Source organism: Branchiostoma floridae, unplaced genomic scaffold (genome assembly GCF_000003815.2).
Source record: "Branchiostoma floridae strain S238N-H82 unplaced genomic scaffold, Bfl_VNyyK Sc7u5tJ_1494, whole genome shotgun sequence".
Lineage (NCBI taxonomy): Eukaryota > Metazoa > Chordata > Leptocardii > Amphioxiformes > Branchiostomatidae > Branchiostoma > Branchiostoma floridae.
In genome coordinates, this window is record NW_023365729.1 from 5441 (window position 1) to 17250 (window position 11810).

General features: G+C 41.8%; 2 protein-coding genes across 2 annotated transcripts in view; one reads left to right on the forward strand and one right to left on the reverse strand.

Moving 5' to 3' along the window:
- Nucleotides 1-444: 444 nt before the first annotated feature.
- Nucleotides 445-6586, reverse strand: LOC118407843. The gene is made up of 3 exons (XM_035808382.1): nucleotides 6464-6586; nucleotides 1216-1344; nucleotides 445-686 (listed from the first exon to the last, which is right to left on the reverse strand). Exons 1-3 carry the CDS (start codon nucleotides 6552-6554, stop codon nucleotides 445-447), a joined length of 462 nt encoding a protein of 153 aa, XP_035664275.1. The 5' UTR covers nucleotides 6555-6586.
- A 4172-nt stretch (nucleotides 6587-10758) lies between these two features.
- Nucleotides 10759-11810, forward strand: part of LOC118407858 — a 3477-nt gene continuing 2425 nt past the window's right edge. The window contains exon 1 of the mRNA XM_035808413.1: nucleotides 10759-10984. Coding sequence (XP_035664306.1) covers nucleotides 10898-10984 — 87 coding nt within the window. The 5' untranslated portion in view covers nucleotides 10759-10897. The remainder of the gene's footprint in view (nucleotides 10985-11810) is intronic.

The window sequence follows — 11810 nt, forward strand, 5'->3', positions numbered from 1 at the left end:
TTTTAATTTTTATGTTAATTCCCTAACATGAGTTACTCACGCGCAAACCTGTTCTCGTATTTGCTGGAACAGCTAATATTACACTCTAGTCTACCTTTAGTTCAATGACATGTAACATTATTTACAGCTAAGCAAATTGGGAGAAACCTCAACCCCCAAGCGGCCTAAACTGAAACTAGAAACTCATAGTATAGTAACATGATAGATAAATAACATCTAACGTTCATAAGTTAACGTTACGTTACATAAAGAAAGGTGATAACATGTTAAGTAAAAAAAGTAACAGTATCTGATTACTTATACTTAAGCAACTGAAATAGCAAAGAAATTGTGATAACAATTCCATAGATAATACTTATAAATTTCAATAACTATTAAACGTTAATCATCATCATCATCAGTCACTGCATACTACATCTGTAGTTGACTGGTAATAGTTGGAGTTTAGTTTAAAATGGCGGTGGCTACTAACCTGACGGTCACACATCCACAGGAAGGCGTCTTCCACCGGAGAGGCACCTTGGTCAAGTCCACGTTGACCTGGGCCGTCACCACGGCGCCCTCCTCCTTATTGAGGATGTCGTCATGGTTACCGCGGATCTGGCCGACACCGCACTCATCCGGGCTCTGGATGCTGACGTGGAACGTCTTGATTGGTCGGTTGTCGTCGTTGGTGACAAGGCTTACTGTTGAATGGATAAAAGTGATACGAGTCTTACGACTGTTATAATTATTACGTAGCATATGTAAGTGGATGAAATTTGAGAGTGTTTTGAGGATGAAAAGTGTATTATACATTGTGTACTTTCATATTAAGATATGAAAGTATGAATATCCAGGGTTTGCTTGATACACGTATTTGTATGTACATGTACCTGTGTGTGGACGTACTTTTCTACTCTCCGAGCAGAGGTTAGGTTCCGGCTGTTTTTTGACGTTTTTAGACGCTTTTCTCAGGCTTTCTTTTATGTACTGTTCTCTTAATATAATGTCTTGTGGCCGTGAAGCCTGAAGAAAACAGTATGAAATAGAAAGCCCGATAAAAACGCCTGAAACGTCAAAAACAGCCGGGGTCTAACCTCTGCTTGGAGAGAAGCACTTTTCTTTGTAAAATTGACAGACAATGTATAGTTAACCATCAACACAATGGTGTCGAATACTGTAGGTTGCTGCCATAAGTTATTGAAGATGAAAAAAGGACAAACGGGAACGTACCATAAACCACGTCATCACTCTCGACACTTTCCTGGTTGTCCAACACCTGCAGCTCGTACAGCGGCTGAGTTCCTCTTGGCGTGAGGATGTTCACGCCGCGCTCGGCCTCTCCAACATCGACAGAGATTTCTGCACAAAAAGGGAAACAGTGATTGTCTCTGTATATGTAGAGCAGGTATGGCTGGCTTCTGGCGTAAAACACCAGCTTCTAGATCTGTATAGGCGGTTTTACCCTCCTTTGGCGTAACACACCAGTTTCTGTATTTGTACAGCACTAGTATAAACGCCCTTTGGCATAACACACCTGAACTTATGTCTCTGTATAGCCAGTTTAACTGCCCTTCGGCGTAACACAACATATTCTGTATCTGTATAGCTTGATAACTGCCTTTCGGCATAATCAGCCTCACAGGGTTGGTACTTGATGTCAAAAGCGGCTGGTTATATTTCACACCTAACTTTTGCACTTCTAACTCAAAGTTTTAAGGTTTTCCCAAACAAGTACACTTGTTTGTTTAGTGCTATTTCTAACATTAACAATTTAAGCGTTTTTCTTGGCAAAGTTTCAACATATAGTCAGCTGCCTTTTAGGGCGTAATGTGGTGTGTTACGCAATAAGGCAGGTAAACATTGGTGGATTTCGATCCCTGACGTTGCGATCCTGCTGACCATACGCATATTTAGGTCAGTGTTGTTACAGGTGTGTTGACAGGTAAGACAACAGGTGATAACAAAACTTACACAGGTAGATTCACGATAACAACACTTTACACAAGTGGATCCAACATGTGCAGAAAAGGACCTTTGGGCCGAATGTGGTGACATAAGACAATAACGGTATTAGTCATACAAAGGTTGCGGCCAACTGAGTGTGTGTTTTTAGGTAGGACGCAAGTAGATAAATATACAGTAATAACAATGCCTCACTTAAAAGATATCATTGGACAATATTTGAAAACCTTTGTTTGCATGGAAAAGTTATGACTCATTGTAGCAAATGTGCAGATGTTGCCACACGGTTGCCACAATCTATGTGTTTTGGCACACAATTTGTATTGATTAGGCGATAGGCTCTGTGTCTGTCACTCTATCATCATTGAGTCCATGTGCGTATATACATGTATATGCATTGATTTTTTTTAAAGGAGTTTGTTCATTGCAAGGCCACTTGTAGGCATTAAACTACGCTCACTGTGGCAGCATCTCTCCTCCCTAAGTCAGAAACATCGAGCTTCAGCAAGTTTGACTAATTGACTCAATAGGCGAAGCAAGAGCTACGAGGCTGCTCGGGAAATACCAAATTTAGCCGTAATAATGATATGTTTATTGCAAGTTCTTGCCCGAGGGCTAATTGCAGGTACAAACAACATGTAAAATAAGGAAAATACAAAGGTGCTGGTTTGATCCACTCACATCAGGAAGGTCCCCTACTCTTTTCGATTGAATAGACTACTGGCGTTATCTATATGAGTCAACAGATATAACTGCTCTTTGACGTAACCAATCTGCTTTGAGGACACACCGCGGTGGTCTAGTTTGATAAAGAGAATACCACAAGGTGTATCTCGTATCCCAGCCGGTCGGATCGCCTAGAGAGTAGGGACTTCGGCCGATGCAGAGTACACAGTTTTGTAGTCTATACATGCAATTCTCATCCGAGAACATCCAAATTTTAAAAATTAAATAATGTTATTGTTTCATCCTTTACATTTTTCGACTGGTAACTGTTCACTTTTGGGTTAAACGTTACTTCAAGGTGACATGCCTCTTCTTCTACTAGGGTCCAAGGAAGTAGGATAAATTGGCCATTGGAAACAGATAACAGACCAGTGGAGTTAGCCGGCCAAAAATTATTGTTTCTCCTTATGTCACAAATTGTCGTTTCGGGTCAACTAGTTTCTCTGGTGTCGTATCTATGTAATTTGGCCAATTTCATCATTGCCAGCGACCCTGGTAGAGGCTAGTTCACCTCGGAACCAAAAGCGGTCCAAGAAGCCTGTTGCTAGGCTATGAAAAGTCACACAGGACAATAGCGAAAAGTGCTGAGCTAGCTCGCATCCCATTTGCCCCGGGGAGCTAAGTTGTTATGTTCTTGGCCGCGTTGTGAAAGACTTAAACTCTCGGGTTATTCAAAGGCTAAAGAGGTTACCATCGAAATCCACGGGGAAGCGGAGAAATGCGCTGAGTCGGCTCGTCTCGCGTTCGGTCCGGAGAAATCGTTTTGTGCGGAAGCGCCGGAGCGTTGGCAGCGTGACAAAAGGGGTGGTGGTACGATGTACAAAACATGTTATTAAGGCTTGTTGTTGCTCCTGGTCTGAACCAGATTGGGGGGTGGGGGGGATATAGCAGCCTGTTACTCTCCAAGCAGAGGTTGGATGTGAAAATGTGACTAAGAACGCTAAGACGCCACAAAATATGGCTACACATCTGCTTAGAAATGACCCATGTATCGATGTATGTCTGCAAAAAGTTATAATCTTCCTACTCTCCAAGCAGAGGTTGAGTCGCGGAGATATAGTAGTAGTCGGAAAATATGTATTTTTTCTGACTACTATTACATCTCCGCGACTCAACCTCTGCCACAAAGAGTATAATCTTTCCACTCCATCCATTTCTGCTGGCAAAGTAGGTCACTATTAAACAGTAGGGTCACTGGAAGGGCAAAAAGCGCCTGTTTTCATCTCAAAGGTTTGTTGGTCTTCAACCCAACAACTCTGTTCAAAACGACACTACATGTCAGAGAAGCTTGGGGCTGAATCTTTCGACCTATTAACAAAAATCTTCTTAAAAATTATATTCAAATACGTGTATTCAAAGGGCCGAAACAGTATGTAACTTTCTCAGAGCTTAAGGCTAGAGACTATTTGAACCCCGGAGATCTGCATTAAGCGCCCCACACTGTGTTTCTAACATGCTGCCCAAGAGCCCGACAGACGACAAAAAAAACGCCACCCTCAGAAAAACTTCCACCCCAACCTCTGCTTGGAGACTAGTGTCACATGCGCTGTCACTCGCAAGGGTATTGACCTTACAAGGTGTCACCTGGTACCTGGCAGTCATACGGACCACATGTGCACATGACCTGTCTTAAACCTTACAGGTGTGTGTCGTACGATGTTCGTTACCATGGCAACGGGAAGTCTACGTGTTTTGCTCGTCGTGTAGATATTTGCCCAGCTGAAAAACTACAGTAAGTACCAGTCCCAACCTGTTACCGGTAACGATTAATGATTACTTATCATACGTTTAATAAAGTCGCAACCGACAGTGCAAGGTACAAAACGCACTGTTTGTTTATGACAAAAAATAAAAATTGTCATGATTTCCGTTGGGTTGCTACTACTAGTACTGCTTAAATCTTAATAAATTACGTTGTTATTTTTCATAATTTTTTTTTCGCTTCTGTAATTAGATACAGGTATTTTACAACCGTCTAATTAAAAGTAAATAAAGCAAAACAATATTTAATATGCATAGTTTTTGGTTTAATGTAACTTTGTCTAAATAATGTAACGTCGAATAGAAGCACCGTTTGAAGTGTTTAGAAACGAGGTAAAACGGAACGCTCATTTACCTAATACGACACTAATGATGACGTCATAAAGTGTCGTGAATGGCTGAGCCAGGTACTAAACACGCCATTATGGTACATGCAATGTATTTATTATCATTGATGATTTCTCTGCTTCTCCTTTGCTAACTATCTGTGCTTGTTCGAGAGTTTCAATTTACACTAAAAGTTCAATCTTGTTTCCTTCCAGCTTGCTCATACCTACTCTCCAAGCAGAAGTTTGACTTCGGCAGTTTTTAGGCGTTTTAATCGGGCTTGTTGTTTTGTCTCGTAACATTAGGAAAACGGCTCGAAAAGATAAAAAGCCAGAAAAAAACGACTAAAAGTAAAAAACGTTTAAAAAAACAGCCGGAGCCTAACATCTGCTTGGTGAGTAACTCCACCGACTTTTCTGTTTGGCAGGCTTGACAGTCAGAATGAAACCTGAGTTCACCACCATAATCTCTTTTAACCTCCTTGTCTCTTGTAATTTTACCATGTCAGCGTCTTCCAATCGAATGTCTAAGGTCTCCCCGGGGTGCTTAACTTTTCCGCCGAGTCTGCAAAGGGGCTTAAAGTTTCCCGCTGAGAATGTCCTTACGCAACTTGTTTTTCTCGGTTTTCTCTTTTTTTCCAGATCACGTTTTCTTGCGTAACGCCGAATGTTGCGTAAGGGGCGAACCAGGGATTATAGGAAGGGAAGGAGGGTTTCCGCGTATACAGCCACAAGTTTTCTGTTTTGGTACTCTTATTATGTTATGATAGCTTGCTTTGTATTTCTTTGATTAATTCATGAAACGTTATCAGTCTTTATTTGTTAGCAACCATCGCCCGAAAGCTATTAGCCAACCGTGATATCCATGTCCATTCCCTTGCGACAACATCAGAAAGTCCCCTATCTCTCCAAATCTCTTTCGGGCCTACGCTTCTTATATGGTACGATAAGTCGTCTTTCTGTCTGAGACCACGAGATGGTTTTGATCATGGCCTTGGCAAGTATTCATCTGTTCTCCTGAATCAGGATAACGTTACCTAGTAACAAATCAACCACACTGCAACTGTCACTGGACTTTAAAGCAGCGAAAAACAGAATACCCGAAACATACAGTCGTGGCGTCGCCTAGCTTGTACACACGTAGCGACTTAAGTGTTTGGTTCAAGGCCCAGGGGTTCGAGTCCTTTGATATGCTCCGATGTTGTACCCTTCGGGAAAGGCACAAATTTCCCCCCTTCACTGATGGAAATGAGTACCAACTAGCTTCGGTAAGGCACGTGTCTCGCATGGGACGTTGAATCGACGTTGAGTTAGTAATGGTACAAAGGCCACCGTACTATATTTGAAAATCCGGGCAGTGTCCCTTTCCCTAGTCTGGAGCGACGACAAAGGGTCCATGCGCTTACGTAATCAGAACCATGTAGCTAAGTAAAAGAACCAGCTGGCTAACCTCGGGAAGTATTAAGTTGAGGTTTTGGCGTGATGAAAAACGTAGAATTCCCACATGCATTGCCACTTCACTTTCAAAAACACTACGCTTAACTCGTAACTATATTAACACGAAATCCGTCTGCCGACAAATGTTCATTGCATGTAAACGATGCCATAGACAAAGTTCAACTCAGAAGCGTCAACAACGAAGAAAGTCACATGCTATGTGTGGTTTCCTGTTAAGAACTAAAAAAAAGAATTGTTCTTCTCACCTGCCAAAGTCTGTGAGACCACTAGCAGACAGATCGCTGTAAGCGCCTTCATCTTGAGACCGTCGTCGGAAGTGGTCAACCGAGATTTCATCGGAACAACAAGGCCTGATATACTTTATACACCGGCTGCAGTCACGTGGTGGCCCTCGGGAAAAGTGATTATTCACTTGAAGGGGTCTGAAGGGGGATTTGGGGAACTGTTTTTTTTTTTGGTGAAATGCAAAGTCATTGTGACGATTGGAGGCTGCTTTCAATGGAGTAAACTTGACTTTCATTAACCCTATTCAAACAGAGGAGGGAGGCTTTTGAGGCCTGGCTGCGCCACCTTTCATGTCACATAACTTCAGAACGGCTTACGCTAGAGCCACCAAAATTAGTGAGTTTTCCTAAGATATTGTTAGCAACAATTTCAATGAAAAAAAAAACAAATTTCCGATTTTTCATGTTGCCATGGTAACCGTTTGTTGACAGACATTTTGACAAAATCGCTGATTTCGGTTATAACAATGTATTTTCAAGTTTATTTGCTATTTTTGTGTCACGTTGCGGAGATGTAGAGAGTTATCAATTGTTTCATAAATTGGTGATCATGAGTCCTCGTAACCCCTTAAAGAGCCTGTTTATTGAATGATGTCGGACTCTAACTTTAGGGTGCGTTGGGGGCGGGGCGCGTGGCACAAGCACTAAAGGTCAGCCCGTGCGCGATCTGGTATACACGTACTAGTAACCTTTTTACTACTTCAGTAAGGCTAATGGTATGTCAATCCATCACCCAAATGATAAAACTTCGACGTGCAATCAGGCAAAGAAGGGGTTACCCAGTGAGTGGTGGTAGTGATTTCCTTTCTGTGGCGGGAGGTACACGAAATATAGCGCGACCTGTACTACCAACCCCCCCCCCCCCCCTTCACCTCTGTCTGAAGAATAGGTTAACTCTGGCGTGAGCCGGTTTACCGGTCATGCAATGCAAACAAACAATATGCATTGTGCCGAAGCGGTTATACTATATATGTACTGTAGCCTCTACCAGGCTCCGCGGATAATTGGTCAAATAGTAGAGGAAATGGTGTGCCAGAGGAGTCAGTACAAGACCCACGCTTGACCGACGATCCGCGGAGCCTGAAAGAGGCTACGTCGAGCGGGGCTGGATTTATTTTAAGGTTTCTCTAATGTCGGGAAAGGGAGTTTGCGAAATTGCTTCCGCGGTAAATTCCCTTTCGCGACATTAGAGAGTCTTAACCAACTTTGAAACTATCCAACCAGCCCCTACCCCCCTCCCCCCACCCCACCCTCCAAATAAAAGGTATGGTCCCACTCGAAGCCTGCGTTGGAGGCTATTACGACACCCCTGACCTGAATCATCAGAAAACTGGATGGAACCGGGTTGAACCGCTTGACGCAGTAATGTCTGTACTTTGAGCTTTACCTACAGCTGGTGTGGCGTTTGTTCAGGCATTCCGCGCCATACAATTAATGCTTTGTAGGAGGTATAGAATAACATGTCCAATGGGGTTAAAGAGCACTGCTTTATCTCTCATAAGTACTTCATTTATTTGCAGTAATCTCACCACGAAAACCGTTCTGAAGAACTGTTTTATGGGGTGAAGGTATAGGCTAATCTCCAAGCAGATCCTACGGTAGCATAAGATAGTATCAAAAGCTGACAGAGGAGTGAAGCCGGTCTAGGAGTGTCTTTAGCTAAATGTCTTTTAGCTGACTACACTCCTTGGCCAGTTTAGTACTATCTTATGCTAACGTAGCATCTGCTCGGAGATTAGTATACTGTAAATGTAAATGTAAATGTGAGTTCGCGGGGATTTAATTTCGCGGTAGGGGGAAAAAGAACTTTTCGCGGTGGTCTTAAGTTAAGTTCGCGGTAGCATGGAAAAATGTTTTGGTTTTAAGTACGCGGTGAAGCGGCCACCGTGAAAACCGCGAACATTAAACCACCGCGAAAGTTTCTGCATTTACAGTACGTGTTGTCAAGACCTTGAGTGTACAATACAAAACCTTAAGCATGAAAATTATTTTATTTGTTCTGAAGAACTGTTATATAGGGTGAAGATATACGCGGTGTAAACTTGACAAAACCCATGAAAATTACACCTATCCCCAACAAGTATATCAATGATGTAACAATTAATTTAACTTATGCCAATTCACATTCACGTCTTTACTACGGAAAGGGATCTGGGCATCGTCTGGCCATACTACCGTCGATTTAGAAGCCCACAGAAAGACGTTCTTTTGCAGAGTTTTTCTTAGTACATGTTTCAATAGTATTGTACTACGGATAGTTTGTAGTATTTTCTATTATCGTTATCTTCTGTTATTTTTCTAACAGCTACGAATTATTCTACTGTTACTATTGTTCTATCTTAACAGCTGCAAACGGGTCTGTATAGCATTTTGGGGGAAAGGGATACATTGTCAAGAAGACTTTGTATAAAACTATCCAAATGGCAACGAATACAATGCATATTCAATACCAATGCCCTATTCAATACTATTATTATAAATGGCATTAGGCAACTTTCTGAATGAATCGTATATCGTGTCCGTCCCTGACCTGTTAACCTGGCATATGGCCGGTCAAAAAAAAATCTTAATGAGACAGATAGCAAGATAAGCAAAGGGAAAAGAACACAATGTTATCAACGAACAAGGTTTTTGCTTGTTTTGCGTTTATATGATCAGTACCCGGAGGGATCAAAATTGGTCCATAAAACATTGGTCCATATATACTTGAGTAGGCTTACGCCTTCCTAATCTATCTTCTACTTCTACTTCTCTATGAGAGAAGAGAAGACCCCCACTCATCTTTCATCTTAGACTTAGACTCGCCTTTCACCACATGACAGCTGTTACATGTACATCTTTCCTAGTGTTATTGCCATGACAATTTCACTTGCTGTGTCGTCTCAAAGTCTTTTTTTTAAATATAGTCAAGGGAGTCCTCTCTAATGGCATTTCCGTATCCATTTCAAAGATTAGACAATACAATTTAGTCATTAAAATGTAAAATACATGTATGACACGTAACGTTAACTTTACATCTATCTTCACAAAGCAAACTTTCGTTTACACTAGGTTCTTATTCATACCTGCTGTTTCTATTTCAACGGAATCATTTTAAACTTTCCGTGTCTGTTTTCTGTAAGCTGTACAACCACTCCTTAACCCAAATCTGTCAGCTGGCGACTCATTTTTTTTAAAATAGCAGCAATCAAATATTCAGTTCAAACATGCGTGTCTTATCTTGTGTGCTAGTTCGATAAGACTGTAGGATATGAAAGATATCATCCCAAAGGTGAGGTCTTTGTCCACATCTCATTACCTGTTATCTCCAATGGTCCACTTTGTGGATGTGAAAACTAAACAGTTGTCCTTAACAACTCTGAAATCTTCTTCTCGTCAGCAAAAATAAAGTTGATAGTTTATTGCAAATGCTTGCCCGAGGGCTAATTACAGGTGACATATAAAAAAGGACAAACATACACAAATAGTGTAGAACAGTATAGAATATGTCTACTCTAGTCTAAAAGCTAACTCTTAACTTTAACTAGTTGGGTAAAGAAATAATAGAACATAAAACTGTATGATTTACAGAAATAGATACGAATTAGTAGTGCAGTGGCAGCATGTTCGCCTCGGGACCGAGAGGTCTCCGGTTCGAGTCCGGCTGCCGTGTCACCGATCTTGTGCCCTTGGGAAAGGCACATAACACGACGTTCCTCACTTTACTCAGGTTAAAATGAGTACCTAGCTTCGGCTAGGGCCGTCCCTCGGATAGTGGTGGTCCCGTGTATGGGGAGAGTCACACCCACTGATGAGCCCAATGTAGTCAAGGTGCGGTCTAAAAATTTAGATTAGTAGTAAAACCGCAACAGCAAGTTTACAGAAGCGAGGAGGAAGCCATAGACAAGCTGATATAGACCTTGGTTATATACTGGGAAACTCTAACTTGTTGTTGTTTCACCGAAACGGAATGATTTCTATCTGAATTTTACACACCCCTCTTTGTCTGTCTGTTTGTTTGTTTGTTTGTGTGTTTGTTTGTTTCTGAGGTTGTAATGCAATTTTGATGTCATCTGCCAGACGGCGCCTTATTTCTTCGGCTTTGACATCTGGAGAGACAACTTTTTCCGCTAGGTGGCGCTTCTATACGTAATTATGATGACCAACACACCTTTTATCCGATAATCTCTTTAGTGGACGTAGAAATTCCTTGTGATGAAATCAAGCGTTGCAGGTGCGACATTTTAACGTCAGGTGTACGCCAACGTGACGTGTGCGTCACACGCCATTTTTGTATGGCAAGCTGACACCACCAGAAGCTCCCCGGTACATTTTAGTGGAACAGAAAGAAGCTCTTTTTGGGAGGTCCGTTGTAAACTTGTTCTCAACAAAGGTGCAAGTGGGATCTCAGCGACGATGTCGTTGAGGGTTTGGAGTCGAGTGTCGGTGTTTGTCGTCTTTCTTGTCGCCACCTCATGTCTGGAAGGAGCTGCTGAAGACGCGGTAAGACGTTTGTCTTGTATCTGTATAATTCTTTATCGATATATCCGGTATAATTTGCTTTGTTTGTTTGTTTGTGCAACTCGACATACTCGCCTTCAAGGCCGCTTTTCGTGAAGGCCGAGCTTGCATGGAGGAGGTGACGGATCAACTAATAATATTAACACAAAATTTCTATATATAATTATCACCGCCTTCGGTGTAACACACCAGCTGATGGCAGCTTTTACTATTTGGTAGGATTGTGTGTCTCTTCATTTAACGTCAGTTTTGCTTTGTCGAATTAGAGTTTACCTAACACCCCTGGGATGGTGCTGTTTTAATCCAATTGGAACACCTGGTCTTCCTACATGGATGAAACTATCTACTATCTACAATTCATCGGCTAGCTGTGAACGGAGATTAGGATTGTAATAACGTCAATTAGCTCTTTCACAGAGTTCATTGCGAACTCTCCAAGCAGAGGTTAGGCTCCGGCTGTTTTTTTAAACGCTTTTCAGTCGTTTTTATCGGGCTTTCTACTTAGAATTTTATCTTGCTGTGTCAAAACCTTGAGTACTTCCAGAAAAATGACAAAATAGAAAGCCCGATAAAAACGGCTAAAAAAACGTTAAAAACAGCCGGATCCTAACCTCTGCTTGTAGAGTATAAGCCTTCTCACAATAGTTAGGACGCATGTGCGGCGACAGAAATTTTAGGTAATATGTCAAAGGGTAAGGCACACAAAAATGTAAAGAAAACCCGTCTGGACATTGTTATGCAAATCGAAACAATGGGAAGACAAGAACTGTTTACTTTTTGTGTGCCTTACCCTTTGACATATACCTAG

Excerpts from the sequence above, each read along its gene's own strand:
- LOC118407843 (XM_035808382.1), bottom strand. The coding sequence starts at position 6,554 with ATGAAATCTCGGTTGACCACTTCCGACGACGGTCTCAAGATGAAGGCG. Across the intron at positions 1,345-6,463 it reads GGTCTCACAGACTTTGGCAG|AAATCTCTGTCGATGTTGGA; the intron begins GTGAGAAGAACA and ends CTTTTTGTGCAG. Across the intron at positions 687-1,215 it reads GAGTGATGACGTGGTTTATG|TAAGCCTTGTCACCAACGAC; the intron begins GTACGTTCCCGT and ends TCCATTCAACAG.